The 20,757-nt window shown below is 54.2% G+C and overlaps 1 protein-coding gene across 2 annotated transcripts in view; it reads left to right on the top strand.

Moving 5' to 3' along the window:
* Window positions 1-526: 526 nt before the first annotated feature.
* The window catches only part of CDH23 (cadherin related 23), a 399,895-nt gene continuing 379,664 nt past the window's right edge, over window positions 527-20,757 (top strand). For both annotated transcript variants that reach the window (XM_036828302.1, XM_036828301.1), the window contains exons 1-2: window positions 527-594; window positions 6,858-6,935. In XM_036828302.1, coding sequence (XP_036684197.1) covers window positions 528-594; window positions 6,858-6,935 — 145 coding nt within the window. In that variant the 5' untranslated portion in view covers window position 527. The remainder of the gene's footprint in view (window positions 595-6,857; window positions 6,936-20,757) is intronic.

The raw sequence follows: 20,757 nt of genomic DNA, 5'->3' as shown, positions 1-20,757 counted from the left end.
GCAGATATAAAAACAGGAAAAGCCATGTTCAGTGGGCACTTTGGCTGGGGGCGGGGGGGCCTGCCGACCCGCTCTGAGACCCCTGTCTTCCTGCTCAGCACCCACCTCCTGACTCTGTCCCCACTAACCAGGTTCCGCCGCCCTTGGGACATGCTGGCCTGGAGGATAGAAGCAGCAGCCCCTCCCTCTGCCCCCTGAGCCCCGCGTGTGTCACAAACCTGTGCCTGTGCCCCCTGAGCCCTGCCCACAAGCCGTGCGGCCGGCCTCCACGAGGGCACAGAGGGGACAGTTGCCCCTGCCCTCAGCCCAGTCGTGCCACACCACTGGACGATGACAGAACCCCAGGGTACAGACCCCCTCTTCTTCCCCATGTGCCCCGCCACCACCAGTCTGCCCTGATTCTCTCTCCTCCCTTCTCAGGCCCAGTTCGCCCCAAGCTGCAGGGGTGAGGCAGTGCTGCTCAGCCTGCAAGACAGGCGCTCCAATAGGACGTTTCTCACCCTCCCCTCCTTTTGTCCCCAGGAGCCATGAGATGCCACGTCGCCTCCAGCTGCCTCGTGGTCTGGCTTTCTGTGCTGATCTCTGGATGCTGTGGTAAGTTCAATCCTCCACCTTCTCTCCCCGCAGCGAGCGTGGGAGGCCGGGCTGGACGGTGTGTGGTTGGCGTCTGTGCTCTGGGACTCTCAAGACCCTGCCTTGCCGTGTGTGTGTGACTGGGCACTCGCTTCCCTTTCTGGGCCTCAGTTGCTTCTGCAGCCCTCACAGGGCTGAAAACACCAGCCATCCCCAGGGCCTGGGAGACACGAGGGAAGGGGAGGAGCCTTGAGAAATACTTGAGCTCTAAGGGGAGGCATCTCTGACCGTGAACTGTCCTTCTTCTGGAATGCGGGGACTGGCCCCAGTCCTAGTCCGTTTCACAGTTGTCTTCTGAGCACCTACTGTGTGACACTGTGTGCCCTACTGCGTCCAACTCTGGGGGTATGGAAGAAATGACATTCTCGGGCGCTCAGGGGCTCACCAGGGAGAAAGACACAGATAGGATTGCTCTAAGCAGGGTGGATAAAGTGGTAATAAAGGATGTACAGAGCTCCAGAGAAGCCCATCAGAAGAAAAGATTAATTGAATTTGTGGGCACAGGAGAGACCCAGCCAGAAGGGAGATGTTTCACCTGGGCTCTGAAGACTGAGAAGTCGTTTTAAAGGGGGGAGAGGGAAGAAGGGAATCCTGGAGGAGGGAACAGCCTGAGCGAGGGTGTGGCTGCCAGGAGTCTTTCTTCTCTGCAGGGGGCGGGCAGCCCTCCTTCCCCTGGCCTTGTAGCAGCCAGGTCAGTGCCAGCTTTAGTGCCCACGGAGGAGGCCAGGAAAGGCCTGGGCATTTGCCTCTCCTGGACAGCGGGAGTGAAGCAGCTCTGGTCTGCACGAAGGAAGCCCAGGACAGCAGGCACAGCTGGCTTGGTGTCCCACGGGACCAGGGTGTCCTCAGGGAAGAGCTATGGGCAGAGCGTGCCTGGCGACACAGGCAAACATATTCCTGAGGGGCGTCGGCTCCTTCTCTCACTCCAGGGAGCCGGGAGCCTCTGGAGGAAACCAGAGCTTCATGCTTGGCGGACTGCTGCTGGCATCCTGCTGCCCAAGAGTCCCTTGAAGGTCCCCTCTCCTGGCTTCCATGCTGGGAGGGATCTCTGCTGGAACGCCCTTGTGATGGGGAGCTCACTCTCATCCAAGCAGCGCAGGATTATGGCACAGCCTCAAAGACTCTCGGGGGCAGAGCCAGAAGGGGTCTCAGACCCTCTTTCCACTCCTGGCGCACTTTACAAAGGAGAAACTTGACCCCTGGAGAAGCAGCTGGCCCAGGGTCGTACAGCGCAGGGCCCAGCTAGGCCTCGATCCAGGTCTCTGTCCTCCCGCTCCTCTCTGCCCCATTCGGGGAGGGCTCAGTGAGGGGCACCTGAGACCCTCAGCTCTGACCCTCTGGGTTTGCTTGTTGGTGTCCTCAGACTCCTCAGGGACTCTGTGACCTTGGACACTCATGCCCTCCCCCGCCCTCCCCGTTAAAAAGAAATAAAACAGGTGCTAACAGCTTGGCTGCCTTCCTAGAAGAGGTGCAGTCTCCCCTTGAGCTCTCTAGATCAAAGACGGCTCATGCATCCAAATTGCAGCAGCCATCATAACAGTGATGCTGTGCACAGGTCACCTCTGGCAGGGAGGCAGGGGGACGGGCAGTGAGGGCTTTTTGTCCTCATCTTGAGGCTGGGAAATGGTGGCCAGAGAGGTAGAGCGATTTGCCCAGGCCACACAGCAGCGAGTGGCAGGGCGTACAAGGCCTCACCCCTGGTTGCTGCTCTGTGCTCCCTGTCCTGTGCACCTTCCCTGTCATGAGTTGGGGACGGAGTCTAGGGCTGTGCCCAGCATGGACCGCAGTGAGAACCACTGTGCCTTCAGGGGCCTGGGCAGGTGGGCCTGGGCTGGGCTCGGGCTTTCCTGGTTCCAGTCCGGGCTCTGCCACTTGCCAGTGTCCTTCAAGCCCTGAGAGGAATCCCCTGTCCCATCCCACGGTTCTGAGTGAAGTCTGTGCTTCCTGGTCTGGTGGATGCCTTGTCCTTCCCACATCGCGTGCCTTGACGGCTCCGCTCCTCCACATCTGCCCAGCTTTGCTTCCTTCCGGGATCTTTCCCTTCCTCGCCGCGTGTGGAAGGCCTGTCATCCAGCACCGCAGCTCGAATCTGCCTTCTCTGTGAGCCTCACCCTCTCCCTTCTCCTCTGAGGCCTGTGGTGGTTAAAAGCTTGATTCTCGTTTGGGTGTTTGAAATAAATATTTAAAGCTGGTGGACCCGCATCTACTTTGTAGGGAAGGATCAGTGTGAGTGGGCCAGGGATGCAGGGAGAACGCATCCAGGGCAGAACAAACAGTAGGTGCCAAAGCAGGGAATGAGCATGTGTGGGGCGGGGACAGAGGGGTGCATCGTGGGTGCGGGCAGCTGGACTCTCGTTCCTTCACAGAAGTCGCCCGTTGTCCCCTCCCCTCGCACGGGCACTCACGTTCCCACTTGGCCGGAGGCCTCACAGCTCCTGAGGCAGCAGTTTGCCTCTGGAGGACACAGCCTTCATGCCTTAAAAGTGTCTTTTAAGAGAACAGGCGACCTGTGGGCACCCCCCTTTCCCACCCTCCCATCACCCTCCCAGTCCCCACTGGCAGCCCAAGGCCCCTGGGCTTCCTAGGATGGGAGCCTATTCCCAGATCACGGTCCTGCTTGGTGTGTGGCAGGCGACGTACGTCCCCGAGGCTCTGCCCAACCTCCCGTGCAGAGTGGCTGATTATCGGCAGGTCCTGTAAAACAAGATTTGAAAACAAACGATGCTGCTGCAGGTGACGTTTTTTCTGGCTGGTTTCCCTCCCACTGCCCCAGCCTGAGCCCATGCCGAATTCCCTGGTCACCCCTGAGCCTTCTACCCTGGCTCAGCTGCTTTCTGTAAGGGAGCTCAAGGCCCCCAGCAGGGATCCAAAGCCTCCCCCTCTGGCTGAGCAGGCAGCACTGTCATTAATACCAATATTAATAATAGCTACCATTTATCGAGTGCTTGCTGTGTGCGGGAGCACGGCGCTAAGTGCTTTATGTATGTAATCTCATTTAATCCTCAACACAGCCAAGAGGTAAGTCCTATTGTTATCGCTATTTTACACCTGAGTAAACTGAGGTATGGGGAGGTCATATGACTAGAAAGAGGCACAGGGAGACTACAAACAAAGGTGAAGCCCTTGACCACTGGCCTCCTTCTGAGGCTCTTGTGTGTGTGAGAAGCTCCAGGTTCCTCATATGAGAAGGTGGAAGGGTGTGGGTGAGTGCATATGTGTAGTTGTGGTGGTCAGGGAGGGCTTCCTGGAAGAAAGGACATCTAAGGTAAAACTTGAAGGATAAATCGGAATTTGGCAAGTGAAGGCAAAAGGGCCAGCAGTCCTGGCCAGGAGGGGAGAGAGAGGCTACAGTGCTTGCAGAACCAGAAATGACATCAGCTTGGGTGCCTGAGCAGAGGGGGTGGGGGTGGAGATTCCATTAGTTCTGCCTGCTCCCCACTAGGAGGTCTCCAGCAATGAGGGAAGTAGTAGCCTCTGTGTTCTTGAGCCTGGCCCAAGCTCTGAGGGAGCCAGGTCAGCAGAAATAAGGGAGGTGAGGGCTGCAGCCTACCCATGTTCAGGGCCCCTGGAAGACCCAGCAGGAGCTGCTTACGTGTGTGCTGCATGACGTCAGCCCCATGTGAGACCAACCAGCCCCCCACCCCTGGCTGGTAGGGGCAGAGGGGGAAGTGCCCTCATTTGCCTCCTTCTGGGGTGTTTTCCAATACCAACAACCAGTTCTCCAACTCTCCAGACACTGACTGTGTGTCCAACAATTCAATTCAATTCTGATGCTATCTACCCAGACTTAGTGCCAGATTCCACAGATTTAAGGGTTCAGCTCTACTTCAGATGCTAGTGGTGAGTCCCAGGCCACCTGTACTTCTGACCAACTGGCTATAAATCAGGGCTTCCTACTACCCTTTCTCAGGTTCAGTTAGCTAGAATGACTCAGAGAACTCAGGGAAATACTTTACTTACACTTACTGGTTGAATATAAAAGATACAACTCAGGAACAGCCAGATGGAAGAGATGCACAGGGCAAGCTATGGGGGGTGGGGGGGGTTGGGGTCGGGTGGAGCTTCCATGCCTCTCCAGGTGTGCCATCCTCCCAGCACATGGATGTGTTCACCAACTTGGGAGCTCATCAAATATTGGAAATCTCCAGCTCCCCTCCCCTCCCTAGAGGTTGGAGGTGGGCTGAAAGTTCCCCATCTAATCACTTGGTCTTTCCGGTGATCAGCCCCTTCCTGAGGCTCTCTCTCCTCACTGGGAAAAGGGAACCCTCCTACCCTGTTGGTGGGAATGTGAATTGGTGCAGCTACTATGAAGAACAGTATGGAGGTTCCTTAAAAAACTAAAAATAGAGTTACCATATGATCCAGCAATCCCACTCCTGGGCATATATCCAGAGAAAACTCTAATTTGAAAAGATACATGCACCCCAGTGTTCGTAGCAGCACTGTTTACAATAGCCAAGACATGGAAGCAACCTAAATGTCTATCAACATATGAATGCTTAAAGAAGATGTGGCATGTATACGCAATGGGATACTACTCAGCCATAAAAAAGAATGAAATAATGCCATCTGCAGCTACATGGATGGACCTAGAGATTATCATACTAAGTGAAGTAAGTCAAACAGAGAAAGACAAATACCAATGGTATTGCTTACATGTGGAATCTAAAATATGACACAAATGAACTTATTTACAAAACGGAAACAGACTCGTGGACATAGAAAACAAACTTATGGTTACCAAAGGGGAAAGGAGGGGGTGGGGAATGAGTTTGGGATTAGCAGATACAAACTACTATATATAAAATAAACAAGGTCCTACTGTAGAGCACAGGGAGCTATGTTTAATATCTTTGAATAAACTATATATAGTGGAAAAGAATATGAAAAATAATATATTTATATGTATGTATAACTGAATCACTTTGCTGTACACCAGAGATTAACACAACATTAAATTAACTATACTTCAATGAAAATTTTTTTTTTAATTTAAAGATAAAAAATAAATCACCTCATTGACATAAACTTGGGTGTGGTCAAGGGGGCTCCTTATGGATAACAAAAGACCCTCCTATCACTCTGGAAATTCCAAGGAGTTTTGAAGCTCTGTGCCAGGACCTGGGGGCAGAGACCAAATATATTTCATATTATACCGCACTACTGAAGGCCTCTGGGGGGTTGCTCACGGAACAGAGGAAGCCAGCCTTGGGGAGGCTTTGTGTGGGGGACTTGTGATATGGGGGACTCTTCATAGATGCGAAATTCCTCAGCCCATGACGGTATCATGCTGTCCCCTTCCAGAGCCAGCCCCCAACCTGAGGCTGTCACAGAGTGGTACAGGGTTACCTGCACAGGCTTCCAGGTCTGGGTTCCAGTACGGCCCATGCCACCCTTACTAGCTGTGTGACCCTGGGCAAGTTACTAGTTACCCCCTCAAAGCCTCATTTTCCTCGATAGTAAAATGCGGATGTGACAGCACATGTTGGACCATGAGGATTGATGGAGATGGTATAAGCGGCTGGTACAGAGGAGGGTTCCATAGATGGCAGCTATTATTATTGTTGTTGTTGTTATTATTGTTATTAATCACATGGCATCAGCTGGCCATTCCTTCACACAACAAATAGCTGCTGAGGGCCTTCTAAGTGCCAAGTCCTGTTCTGGGCACCAGGGTTGCAGCGTGTAACACGGCAGACAGCCCTGTCCTTGCCAAGCTCCCAGTCTATCTACAGCTGGGAGGCCCAGTAGGAATACAATGTGAGCCACATGTGTGGTCTTAAATTTTCTAAGAGGCGCATGAGAACAGAAACAGGTGAAACTCATAATGTATTTGACTTAATCCAGTATAGCTACAATCATAATTTCCACATCATCAGTATAAAAGATGAATGAGATATTTCACACCCACTTTTTCGTACAACATCTTCAAAATCCTGTGTGTATTTTATACTTCAGCACATCCTAGTGTGCACCAGGTCTCAATAGCCACACGTGGCTCGTGGCCTCACTGACCGAACGACCTGACAGCCTTCTGCCTGCTTACTGGCATTACTCCCCATTTGCCTCGAGGCAGAACAGCGAGCTGCCAAGGTCCTGGAAAGGTGGCTGCAGCACTGGATGCAGGTTCAGTGCCCACTGGAGCCCCTACTCTGTGCCCCTTGCAGAACGCATGGAGCTGGCACGAGGGTACTTGACTGATGCTCTTGTCCTCTAACTTCCAGGCCAGGTGAACCGACTGCCCTTCTTCACCAACCACTTCTTTGATACATACCTGCTGATCAGCGAGGATACGCCTGTGGGTGAGTTGGCACAAGGGCTGGTGGGCAGGCCGGGTGGCGTGAGGTGGACTCCTTTCCCACAAGTGAAAGGGATCTTAGAGATTGAGCTGATCTTCCCCTGTTATTGGAAACGCTTCCATGGGGTCCCTGATGGGTGTTCGTGTGGCCTCTGCTTGGTTGCCTCCAAGGATGGGACACTCACTACTTCCTGTGGTGGCCTATTCCAAAAGAGAGGAGTTCTTAGTGTCAAAGAGTTTATCACATTGAGCCCAAGTTGCTTGACTTTCACTTCTGCACTAATTTTGTCCTACAAAATGGCTTGTTCCTCTTCCTTGTGAAAATTTGAAGATGAAAGCTCTTGTAGAGTTTGTTTTGTAGCCTTTTGCATTCTTCCGTGATTACCGAGTTTTCTGCACTGAGTATGCCTGTTGTTTTGTCATTAGAAAAAAAATTATCTAGGAAGTGATCACGAGCATCCTGGTGCCCGCTTCTCACCACCCGCCCCCAGCTTGAGTCACCTCATCACCCAGATCTATCCTCACGAGCCCCTCCCGAGGGCCTGGCTCCTACACCTGCAGCTGGAGGTCGGCACGCATAGTCCCATGGCCTTAGCTCAGCTCTAGGGACCCTAAAGCTTCTCAGGAAATGGGGTTGAATTGAACAAACCCATCTTGCAGCTGTGCTGATGGGAAGGCACTAGTTCTTGTGAGCACGCAGGAAAACAACGCCAGGAGGTGCCACTCACCTCCACCAGCACTCCCTCTTGTGTCCTCTCATTCTTGTCCGTGTCATTTTAGAGAAAGTGCTTGTAATCTGGGGCTTCTTACACTCAGGTCTGCCTGCTTCATGGGTATCAGGATGGGGCTGTGCGCCAGAAGCAGCATGCATCAGCAGCCAGCATGGTGCGTCTTTCTGGAGCATCACTTATACTTGAAAGTGAAGCAGGATGGCTTGGAGAGGGGAGGGCTGTGAAGATACTTAACTAATAGGTCATTTAAAGCACTCTTTCATATATGTAAAACCAAACATAGATTCAAAATCCTTCAAAGAAAATCTCTGCTTGAAGAGGGGAGCCTTAGTGGGCCCCAGACTCTCCCCTGCTGTTTGCAGGGGCACGCGAGAAGCCCCCTGCAGAGGTCTTTCCTTCCACTCTTCCTTTTGTTGTGGGTAGGTGCTGGGCACAGCAGGTGTTCTGACTATTGTGGGGATTGTCCCCATGGCCCAGTGACACTCTGTGTCTAGGGCTGTGGGGACCCACTGTGTAGAAAGTGACCACTCTTTTGACGATTAGCGGCCCCACCCATCAGCATTGTGAGGCTGGATTTGAGGATTGGTGTTTGGGCATCTGGGTGTTTGAAGTGTCCAGGAAGGAGGCAGATTGCCTCTCTGGAATCTTCTTCCAGAAGCTTAGCTCACCTTCTGAGGGGTGGAGAGGATGGCCGGCAGTCCCCTGGGGACCCTGCTGAGCTGGTTCCTCCCTTCTGAGTTGGGTCAGGGGGCGGTGTTTGTGGGCTCCTAGATTCTTCCTGGCTCCTCCGCAGGCCCAGACCTGGCGTGGGGCTGGCACGGAGCCAGCAGAGAGGGGCCCAGTGCCTGTGGATCCGTAAAAGATGAATGTTAGCAGCGTTTATCACCACTAGGGGTTCTGCTCTTTCCAGTTCATTCATCAGTTTATCAGATATAGATGGGGTGCCCCCTGTGCCAGGCCTGGGTGCTGTGGATTCAGAGAGGAATTCGACTGAGGGATAAAGAAGTCAGCGTCATGGGTAATAGAGGCTAGGTCAGCTGTCCGGTTCAGCCCCAGTGGGGACTGAAGGGGGACGAGTCGTGCCTCTGGGGGCAGGGCAGAGCAGCAGGAAGCAGGAGAGGTTAGGGGGAGGTGGTGGCCCTTGAGCAGAGTCCTAAACAGGTCCTTTCCATTGCTTCACACACTATTTCCTGTGGCTGCTTTTTATAAGCGTCTGTTTGAACCTCATCCTCCTGGAGGTTCCTTTGTGGTGGAGGCAATATATCTGGGACAGGTAGGCCCCTGAGGCAGAGGTGTGGCCAGCCACTCAGTGAGCGGGGCTGCTGGCAGGGAGGGGCGAAGCCCCCTCAGGTGAGCGGCGCCAGCCCCGTCACCCCATCTGTGGCCCTGCCTTGCCCCGCTCCGCCCTGAGTGTGGGGTTCTCAGAGGCCTGTGCTGCAGGGAGGGTGACGGGGTTGGGTGGGGTGGCTATTGCTCGGCCAGTGCTGGTAGTGGTACGCTCTGGGCTGGACGCCCCCAGTGAGCCCTCCAGCAGGCCTTGCTCCAGTTACCTTTGGCTCTGGCTCTTGATTGTCTTTTGCAAACGCGGGCATCAACTGGCCTCCAGGAGTAACTCCCAGGACTCAGCCCCATTATGGCTGTGTTTGGCAGTCACAGCGGGGGTGTCCATCTGATGTAATGGGGGTTGATCCCTGGCTCTGGGAGGCCACAGGAATGAGAGAGGGTTCAGTGAACTGGAAGACAGCTCTGCTCATCTGTCTGGGCAGGGGCCAGTGCTGAGCTGGACCACACCCTCCTGGCCTCCTCCCTTCCTTTTGCATCAGGATGGGGCAGCACAGCTCTGCCCTGAAAGTCATGAGCCCAGTTTCTGTTCCTTGCTGTGTGGCGTTGGGCACAGTGCCTCCCCTCTCTGGGCCTCTGTCTCCCCATCTCACCAATGAGAGGGCATTGGAAAGATGGGCCCAGTGGCCTTGAGCTGGGGCAGTCCTGCTAGCCCAGGGTGTCACATCTCTGGGCCCTCAGATAACACAGCCCTGGAAACCTCCACTGAGTGCTGTCACCTACTTGCCCTGGGCCATTCAGAGGGTGCATATGGACTCACGTGGACAAAGCAGGGTGCAGACCTCTGACCAGCAGTGGCCAGGGTGAGGGTAAGGGTGGAAACAGCTTGTCAAGGAGACTGGCCCTTTGCCTGCCATGTGGAATGGGGTGGCCTAGAGACTTGACTTTGAGACTTGCCTCTCACTAACCCTTTGCTCTCTGAATCTCAGTGCTCCAAACTGTAAAATGGGATGGAATAGTCTCCCTTCTGGATTGCTGGGCTGTATACATACACTATAGTTAACTCCAAAGCTTCCACACCTAGAATGCTTTGTTGTTACACAAAAGAGAACTTATGTATGTCCCAGGGATGGCTGGTTGGACTGTCCTGCCAGCCATGGGCTTGCAAGGGGGACAGACAAGCACATAGGTGAGCTGGGTCCAGTGGGGTGGTTGGTACCAGTGCCTAGAGCCAGAGACCAAACTAGTCTGAAAATGTCAGCTTACCAGAGGAGGAGGTCAGAGCTGTGGCAGAACAAACTTCCAGCTCTGGGACAGATTATCCGGCTTCTGTTTGGACCCTCCAATGAAGGGGAACTCATGATCTTACCAGGCTGCTCATTTCTGTGCTGTGGGGACAGTTCTGGGAATGAAAAAGTCTTCCTAATATTACTATGAAACCTGTCCCTGCAACTCCTACCCACTGAACCTAATTTTGACCACTGGAGCCTTACAGAATAATAATAATAACATAACATATGATATACAATATATATATATATAATATATTATTATACTAACAATGTTTACTGAGTGCTTGAGGAAGTATCCTAAGTGTTTTAATTCGTTTTTAAATTCCTTTTAAGAACGGAAGGTAGAGTTTGATTACAGGCTCCGTCAGAATGTAGTTTCTGTGAGTGTGCTCTCCTGGGTTAGAGATTGGGACTTTCATTCACCCCAAACCTTCTGAGCCTTTCCATTTTTCATGCTCTTGCCGCAGTTTCCGACCGCGGGCCAGCGGCCACGTGCTGGGGAGCGGAATGGGAGGGCACGGCCCAGCCATCTGAAATCCCGTGCGGAGGCTGCATGTTCCGTCTCTATCTCCTCCTATCTCAGCTTCCAGTTCCCTCTGCGTGATGTTCTTTTTGTAGACCATCTCCCAGCTGGAAAAGACAGAAGCCAAATGAAGTCATTAAGTAGCTCTGCCTTCCCCTGGCCTGTTAACATCCGGGTCCCCCTTGTCCCTGTTTGTCTTCTCCAGACGTGAACCTCCGTCACTGGCAGCAGAGTTTGGCCTGGCGGGGGGCAGAGCAAGAGCACAGTGAAGACTTGATGCCTGGTCAGGCTGGTTGGCATAGCCCACACCTCGGCCCTGGCTGTCGGCAGCGAATGGCCTCATGTCACCTTTAGGATGAGGGACAGGGTGCAGGGATGCTGTCTCCGATCGCCCTCCCCAGTCCACTCCAAACACTCCACCAATATTGCTCATGTCGAGATCACCGACCACCTCCCTGTGGCTAAAGCTGACCGTTAATCCTCAGGCCTTGTGGCCTTTCAGCAGTTATCTTTATTTCCTCCAGGACATCACCTCTGGCTGTGCTTTCTCAGTCTCCTTTGCCTGTTCCTCCACCTCTCCAGGACCTCTTGGCACTGGAGGGCCCCGGGGCCCAGCTCCTCTGTCTCTTCTCCGTGCTCTCACTCCCGTGCCATGCCTAGTCTGGCAGCTCTGGGCACTACCTGTGTGCTGACAGCCCTGAGGCTTCTACCTTCTGCCTGGGCCTCCTCGCACCAGAGATTCTAGACTCATATACCACCTCTCCATCCATTTCCACGTGGATGTCTCAAGGGCTGTCAACCTCAGTCTAAAGCCGAACTCCCAATCTTCCCTGCAAACCCCTGCTTCCCTGCAGCCATTCCCATCTCAGTTAGTTGCAGCTCCATCCTTCCAGTTGCTCAGACTAGCAACTTGGGGTCTTCCCTGACCCTTCCCTTTCCCACCCGCCCCCACCTCATATCCAGTTCATCAGGAAATCCTTTTGGCTTGATCTTCAAAATATTTCCAGAATCTTCTCACTTCTCACCGCTTCACCTCCTACCACCACAGGCCAAGTCTGGATTATCCCAGCAGCTTCCCGATGGTCTCGCGGTCCCCCTGCTCCCTCTGCCCTGCTGCAGCCTTTCTCACCCTCCCAGCCAAGTGGTCAAGGGGTCCTTTCCAACCTGAGACAGAGCCTGTCACAAGGTCAGCTCAAGTCCCTCCACCCACCTGGAATGGCAACCGTGTTCTTAAATGGCATCGAGGCTGTTTGCAGTCCAGGCCCTGCTACCACTCAGACTTCACCTCCTTCCCCACACCCCCAGCTCGCTCCACTCCAGCCGCACCAGTCGCCCTGCAGTTCCTTGAGCATGAAAGACGAGTTCCTGCCTCTTGCTCTTTGCGGTTGCTGCTCCTTTTTCCTGGAACGCGATGAACCTCCGTTGGTCAGTCAAGTCGGTTCACATGCCGCCGCCTCTGTGTGGCCTTCCTGGCTTTCTCCAGGCGGGGTTCAAGGGCTGCTTCCTTTGCTTCCTCCTTCTCTATTAGTCCCAGTCGCACTGCTGTTATTACTCAGCTGCTCATCTGTCTCCCCTGTTGCCCTGTGAATGCTTCCAGGTGCCTGGGCCATCTCTGTGTCCCCTGGGCCCCCCCCACTCCCTGTGCCTGGCTCATGCCTGGGGCTTGAGGTGCCTTGGGGGAGGAGTGAAGTCTGGAGTTTGTGAGTGCGGGGGGAACCTTCCAAGGCAGGGGCTGGGGCTGGCTCCATGCCGGCTCGCCATCCTTCTGGAGTCTCAGACCAGGCGCCCCTTCCCCAGGGTGTCAGGAGTGAGGTGTTGGTGATGACAGGGATGGCTGCCCAGGGAGAGCGCCCAGGAGAGCATGTCTCCCAGATGGCACAGATGCTGTTTGTGCCTGCACTTGTGAATGGTAAAGCCCACACCGTGCGAGGGTCATGTTTTTAATCACCCCAGCTGCCTGCCCACCCCAGGCTGTATGTGGCATATTTGCTGGGGACGCTCGGGGCACCGAGCCCTGGCTGGCCTCCAGGGAGGGGCACAGAAGCAGCAGCATGAAACCTGGCTTGGAGGCACCAAGCTGACTTAGGAGTTCTGAGGGGGTGGAGGGCATCTAGTCCGTCTACCTTGGCTGCCACCCCAGTCCTCACTCATCAGGTCCTGGAGGGGGACAGTGTCCCTTGGGGCTGGGTCCCAAGGTCACTCCTCCTATCCCAATTCTAAATACCCCCAGTCCAAGGCCTCCCAAGTGCCTAGAGAAAGGAGTGAGAGCTCTTTATCATGGCCTGTCACCTACCACTCCTCACCTGCTCCCCATCGCGGGGACCCGCTCAGCACCCCAACACCTCACCTCTGTCTCACCGCCACACCCCCACCCGTGCTGTCCCTTCGGCAGGGAGTGCCCTTTCCGCTTCCCTACCTGGTGAATCCCTACTCATCTTTCGAGGTGTAGCTCAGATGTCACCTGCCCTGGGAGGGGCCGTAGCCTCCGCCATCCCCCACCCTCTGTTTGCTTTGAATTCACCTCTGTGAAAGCTCTTAGCAAGTCCTATCATGGTTATTTGTGTGTAACTCCCCATCGGCTGTTCATTTTTACTTATTATCTTAATTAATATCAACGTTACAATTAATTATCATTTTGGTATTTATGTATAATATAAGATTGTAGAGCGATACTATTAGCTAGCGTTTATTGACTGCCAGCCTCCGACCAGAGCCTCACAGTGAATCCCAGAGAAGTGGCATCATGTCCACCATACAGCCCAGCAAGCTGAGCCTCCTGGCACATGTCCTCTGGGCCAAGCACAGTGCTTGGTACAAAGTGGGCCTCAACAGTTGCTGGTCGGATGAGTAGAGGGATGAAGGAAGAATGAAAGGCTGAGTGGATGTTGAATGTCTTGCCGATTCCCCTCCCCTTGGCTCCTGGTCCCTCTATGTGTCGCCAAGGTGGGTGCTCATGGAGCCGACATCCCCAGGCAGACCCTCCCAGACCTCCAAAGCGTCTTGAGCCACAATTCAGGTGATAATGCCCACACTAATCACCTACACAGCTAAATTAGTCTTGTCAGGAGCCGTTAAGGCAGGAGCTCGGGATTCATTAGGATGCATCAGGCCCAGGCAGCGCCTGGCACCACTGCCAGACGGCTCTGATTAATTTCTCTGCAAACTCCATCAATGCCCAGCTGTTTCGTCTGGACCCAGCGAGAGCAATTTTCAGGTGGGCTGACCCGCATCGGCGGTCTCAGTAGATGGAGGAGCTGTGTGCCTGCAAGCACGCAGACGACCCCCCCGCAGGGACGGGCCCCGCTGGGCGCAGCGTGGGAGATGCGGGGGTGCTGACGTGAACGGCGGGCGCGTGGGCAGCACACACTCAGGGATGGCATGACGTCCAGGCATGAGGCTCTGGAGCAGATATGAAGAGGGGAGGGTTAGAGGGGAATCTGGGAGGGGGTTGGGTCTCTCCTGGACCATTCTCTGTACCTGGTGTCCCCCGGGAGGGGCTATTTATCCTACCCTGTATCCCTCTTCCCTTGTCTCAATAAAGGGAAGAAATCATCTCTCAGGAGAGGATGGAGAACCACAGGATGAGAATGATTTTTTCCTTAACCGGAGTGTTCCTTAGGACCACCACAGGGAAGAGGGGGTCATTGTCCCACAAAGCAGTTCCCTGGCAAGGGCTGGTGGCAAAACTACAGGAATTGAGGGACGTGGATATGAGGAGTCCAGTGGGGGTGGTTCCCAAACATCAGCTGGGTGTGTGCTCTGGGCATGGTTTGGGCTTTTCCGCCTGCCACCTGTACAGAGGCATAGTAGCTCAGTAACTAATAACAATACAGACAAAATTAGAGTGCCTGAGACAATAATAAGTGCTAAGGAGAAATAACCATCTGTGGTTGAAGTTAAAGTCAGAGGTACACAGTGATAACAGCCTGTATTCCTCACCTTCACTTTTACCCCCCACCCAAGGATCCTCAGAGGGCCTGCAATGAACAGCTAGGGCCTCCTATAGGACAATTTGATGATCACTAGTCAAACACTCCCACTTTACAGATGGGGAAACTGAGGCCCAAGTGGGGAGCTTGCCCAAGGGCCTTAGAGAGTTACTGTTGGATTCCTGCCCTAACTTCTCACACCATCTGCAAAAGAAATTCAAGAGGGCTCTGCCCATGCAGGTATGCGGTTCCTCTGGGCCTAGGGAAGAAGGGGCATCCTCCTGGGTTGGTGGGCTGTGAGCTTGGGACTTGATGTTTAGAGAAAGGGCTCCAGGTGTCTCAGAGCTGCCACAATCTGGGGTTGGAGTGCTTAGGGAGGGGAAGTGAGGGTAGCCCAGAGGCTTCCTAAAGCTGTCAATACTGGGTGAGGTTTTGGAGGAAGGAGGTGATCTAGTATCTGTCCAGGTGATCAGATGCTGGGACCAGCTGGTCTGGGGCCCTGGCTTCCTGGTGACCTCACAGAGCAGGGATTTTACTCTTCCTTCTGGGAGGTGGGGGATGACTCACAGGACTTCTGGAAGGGCCTGGATGCCTCTGTGGCCTTGCTTCCTTTCTGCGTTTCTCCAGGTCAGCATCGGCCCTCAAAGGGGGTTATAGGACAGATTAGTACCCTTTTGGGGGGTGCTGGGCTGTAGCCTCTCCAAGAGGCCCCTGCCTGGGCACATCTGGAGCCTGTGGCAGCCCCAGCTGTGGACTGCCTCTCGATACATGGGTGGAGGTAGGGCGGGTGTTTTGGATGCGGCCATAATATCACAAATGATAACGATGATGTGCCACATGTCGTGCAGGCAGGCATTAATGGTCTGCACTGCACAGCTGTGCCAGGCTGTGCTTGGGGGCAGTGTAGGGACACACACATTAAAGACAACTGGGAAAATGGCAACTATATTTACACACTTACTCTGTGTCTAGGTAAGCTCTTCATACACATTGCTTCACTGAATCCTTGCAGCAGACCGAGAAAGTGGGCTTTATAATCCCTATTTTACAGATGAGAAGGCAGAGGCTCAGAGAGAGTGAGTAATTTGCACAGGGTCACACAGCTTATATAGGATAGAAATGGGCCCGAACCCAGTGCTGCCTGACCCCAAAGCCTGTGCAACTTAACCACAACTTTGGGATTTTGTGTGTGGGTCATGGCTTTTAAGGAGCCCCGGTTTGGAGTGGAGAAGAGGATGTATGGTAAATGCCCAGCCCACCCCAGGCAAGTGGGAGGTGTGAGCTCCAGGGTGCTGCTAATGCTCAGGCGAGGAAGGACTTCATTCTGGGCGTGGAGAGGGGGAGGTTCATAGTGGAGGTGTCGCTGAGTGACTGGGTTTACACGCAGAAGCCACAGGAACAGCATTTCAGAAGGCCGTGGACCAGGCCCACCAGCAGTGGGGTAAGCAGCTTGTGTTGTGTCTTGGATGGCAGAAATAGGTTGTTGTAGTTAAAAATAAAAATAATAGTAGTAATCATTTAGTACTTGCGGTTTACTAGTTAGGTTACCTGAATGATCTCATTGAATCCTTACAGCGATGATGGGAAGTCTGCTCTATCATGGTCCCCATATTACAGGCTCAGAGAGCTCAATCAAGCTGCCCAAGCGCCCACGGGATTTGAATCCCAAGAATTCAGTCTTCAACATCCACACTCTTACTACCCCACTCCGCCACCCCTCAGGATTTTTGAGGGCCTTTCCTCAATCTGTCACCCAGGAAAGGGTCTCAGTGACCAAGGGTGCACACCAGCGAGGAGCTGGATGAAGGGGCAGCTTCTCCCAGAGAGGGGAGAGTGGCCAGCACAGCTTGGCGCACAGGCCCTGGACTCGGGCAGGAGCCTAGGTCCCAGGACTGACTCTGCTCCCATGCAGCTGTGTGAGCTTGGGCAAGTCGATTTCCCTGTTCGGGCCTTGCTTCCCCAGTTATTCTGAATATGCTAGTGCTTGCTGGACATACTGTGCAGAGTTGTAAATATTGCTGAGAAATGACTGGGGAAATAGATGAGAGTGTGAGATTAACCAGGTTGCTTGCTCCTGGGCCCACGACCTTTTCCGGTGATCAGCAGTTAAGGAGGTGGGGGCTTCAGCCAGCTGTGCTGTGGCCAGGCAGCAGGCACCCCCTTTAGGGGGGCTGGGGGGCTGGCAGATGAGCCTGGCTCAGCTGTGTCATTGGGCGAGGATGTGCTGAGCTTGCAGCCAGCCAGGAACACTTGGGCTCTCTGGGAACCAGCCGAAGGTGTGATTTACAAGAGCTGAAAATCCTCCAGCTGGCTGGGGAGACGGTGGCAGGCAGAGCCGACTTTGAACTTGTCATCACTCCCCTCACCCTGACTGTTCTTTACACGGCTCAGGGGACCTGTGAGCCTGACTGTCCAGCTACAACTTAGTCCGGAATAGGAGATCAAGTCTCTGTGTCAGCCCTGGACTTGGGTTTGGACACGGGAAAGTTGTCCTTTGGTGTAAGGATCTCCCTGACAGTCCCCTCATCTGGGTGCCATCCCCTTCCTCCTCTCCCCCATCCGGGCACAGGGCACCAAGCACTGGCAGGAGAGGCACAAGGCCTGGGTTCTAATCCCAGCGGTACCTCTTGTTGACTCTGTAACCACAGGAAAGTCCCTTAGCCTCTCTGAGCCTCTTTTTTCCTCCTCTGGAAATGGGGCTGATCATACTTGCCCAGCTGACTTCACAGGGAGCTTTAAGAAAGAGCTTTGAAAACTAAATTGCCATGTAAATGTTGTTTTTATTGAGGTATTTGTCTTGAAGTGCCTCCTCTTCCAAGAAGCCCTGCATTGCATCTGGAACAAGTGTGGACTGTTATCACCGGCTACTTAAATCTCTCTACGCCTCAGTTTACTTGGTTGGAAAATGGGGGTGATGGTCACACAGTGTATACTCATAGGCTTAAATAAGTTAATTAACTTTGGACATTAAGAAATGTGGTTGGCCCTAATATATGCTAACCATTTTTGTTGTCATTGACTAGTGTTTTTCCCAACTAGGAGAGAAGTAGCTTGGGGACAAGAACGATACCCTTAAGTGGCCAAAGCCCACTGTGCCCAACACATAAATATTTGGTGTGGTTTATGTGTTACTCTTCCAAGGGCATTTTCGCTTTGCAGGTGAGAGAGGCCCAGAGGTCCCGGGTCCCACCTCCCAGCCTGACCAGGCATGCACTCGGCACAGCTGTCTGCCAACAGGTAGTGCAGGCACGGGGTGGGCCCTTGCAGCGGTGGGCGCTCCCCATCTCATCGGCTAGTGAGCACACCTTCCTGCTCATGGGCTGTCTGCCTCCTCCTGATGCTCCGTCGGTCCCCCTGTGCCCAGAGTTCCCTGCAGTCAGCCTGTCCCTCTTCACATGACGCTGTCCAGGGTCTGAAGACAGTAGCCTGCCCCTAAATGTGCTCTGTTTTACTCTGGAGGTCCTGGCTCCTGTAGTCAGCCCTCAGACTCAGGACAGACTTTCCCACCTGCTCCCTCCTGGTCACCCTCCTATGTGCCACGTGCTGTGCCCAAGGGTTTTGCATGCCTTGCTCATTTAATCCTCACAGCTCCCTATGAAGGAGGTGGTTATTCAGCGCATTTTACAGATGAGGAAACTGAGGCTTAGAGAGATTGTCACCTGCCCAAGTCATTAAGTGAGCTGGATTCAAGCCCAGGTCTTTCTCCCTCCACAACCAGAACTCTAGCCTCTTTACAGGTGGGTAGATCAGGGTAAGCGAAGAGGAGAACCTTCTAGCCCTGGGGTAGAACAAAGGCCTCTCCCACCATCTGTGGTCTCTCTTCAGCTTCCTCACTCTGCCCTCATACTACAGTGGATGGAGGGGATGAGAGCCTCAAACTCTGGTCCCCTCTGGCCCCTTCCCTTGAGTGAGTGAGGGGGTCTTCCTTGGCCACCTCTCTCTGTCCCCACATCCTGGTGTCATGGCGCTGCCCATGGACCCTCCTTTCCTGGGCTCTCTTGGCAGCAGGAGTGAGTGTGGCGGCAGCCCTAGCACTTCCTAGGATTGATTTGGCCTTTGGAAGGATAATTCAAGATGAATATGCTGGCGTCCAACCGGAGTGAGATGGAGGGATTATTGAGTGTTGAAGCTGCTTCGCTGCATCAGCTGCTTTATGAGCTCTCCAGAGAACCCTATGCCAGGGATAACTCAGCCCTGACGGGCAGGGAGGCAGCGTTTGGGTGAGCAGTGCTGGTGGGGCCCAGGCACCCCACTGGCCCCACCTGGGTACCAAGAAGCGGCTTCCAGCTTCATTGCAGTGCAGGTCATTGTTCCTCCCCCTTTGTTCATCCTATGCTGCCCCAGAATGTGGGGTGAGGGCAGTGGTACCCACCTGCTGGTTCCTCTGTGGCCTCTGGCTCCAGGCTGCCTGGGACAGTGCAGGTAGAGTGGAGGTGAGTGGACCAGAGCCTGTGGACAGATCTCATTGATTTCTGGCAGACTGTTACCCCTGGGGGCAGCCCAGTCCCATTGCCAGGGACACTGTCTCTGCAGGCTGGCAGATGCCCTGGCAGATCAACACGGATCCGTAGTTGGGGACTCAGTGAACTACTGGGGACGTGCTTGCTGTTAACACACAAGGGCATGAAGTTTGGGGAGCAAAGCTCCCTGTGGGGCCCTTGCAGCTCAACTCACCCCCGTCACCCCAGGCGTTTGTCCTGATCAGCCACCCTGGCAGCCCCTCGGTGTTCTAGGGGACGGGCTAGGGTGAAGCCAGGGTATAGACTGGGTTGTGAGCTCTTTGAGGGCAGGGACCGTGTCTTAAAGCTTGTTAGGTGGGGTCATTGGAATGTGCAGGAGGCTGGCAATGAGCACCGATGGTCTCCTTCGTCAGTGTCCCCTGTGGAGCCTGACACAGGGAATGATGGCACATGGGCGGCACTCGTTCTGTGTGTAATGACTTAAGTGTCTATCCCAGCCCAAGAGCACATTCACCCCTGGGCTGCGACACCCTTAGGTTGGGAAAGCCTTTTCTGAGGAAGAGGCGTCCAGGAGAGGAAGTGACAGGAAGACTCGCTGAACACACGAGGGGCAGCTGGGGGACAGGTGGTGGGCGCTTCCCCGCGGCAGGGGTCCAGAGAGATAATTAACCGTTCTTGCCCTGGGGGTGGGGGTATTCTGGTGCCGGCAACAGCATTCTGTCTCTTTTAACACAGCCCCTATCTCTTCCTCGGTCCTCCCTCTTCTCTGTGCCCAGTCACAAGATGGGATTCGCAGTGTGATGGCAGCGTCTTGGGACAAAAACAATTTACAGTCCCTGTGTCAGGTTCCCATGCACCTGACCCTCAAGACAGCCCATAGGGCCACTTCTGCCCCCGCTTCATAGATGAGGAAAAGTCTGTGACTTGTCCAAAGTGGAAGGGCCCATTAAACGTTAGCACCAAGGTTTGAACTGGACGGTCTGGCCCCCAGCCGGTCTGGCCCCCAGCCGGGGCTTATGGCTGCAGTGCCGGGCTCCATCCCCACTATTTGCCCTTGAGTAAACCGCAGCTCTTCAGACCTCAGCTCCCCAACTTTGTCAGCTGAGGCTAACAGGCCCCTCCCATTTGCATTCTTTCCCTCCCACTAGTAGTTCAAAACCCCCTGAGGGACTTGTTACAACACAAGTTGCTGGCCACACCTTCTGAGTTTCTGATTCAGTAGGTCTGGCTTGGGGCCCAGCAATTTGCATTTCCAACAAGTTCTTAGGTGATGCTGCAGCAGGTCTGGGGACCACACTTTGCGACCGCTCCCCTTCCTGTGTTGCTTCCCAGCCTCTGGAATTGGCTCTGGAGTCTATTGTGAGTCCTCCGTCATCCAGGCCAGCTCAGGCCCGCAGCCCTGGTGGCGGCTGCCCTGTGGGCCTCGTGTTGGGCTCTCTGGACCCGCCTCTTGCCTGCCTGACCGTCTTGCAGGTTCCCTGCCTGAGACACCGCCAGTGTTCTCTACACCTCAGCTGTGGCTCATCAACGGATAACGGATGTGTGAATTAGGAGGGGGCCTGCAGGGGTGGGGAGGCACAGCAGAGCCGAGATGCCCACGATGCTGAGAT

The sequence above is a fragment of the Balaenoptera musculus genome, chromosome 16 (genome assembly GCF_009873245.2).
Source record: "Balaenoptera musculus isolate JJ_BM4_2016_0621 chromosome 16, mBalMus1.pri.v3, whole genome shotgun sequence".
Lineage (NCBI taxonomy): Eukaryota > Metazoa > Chordata > Mammalia > Artiodactyla > Balaenopteridae > Balaenoptera > Balaenoptera musculus.
This window is presented reverse-complemented; position numbering and strand designations above follow the sequence as displayed.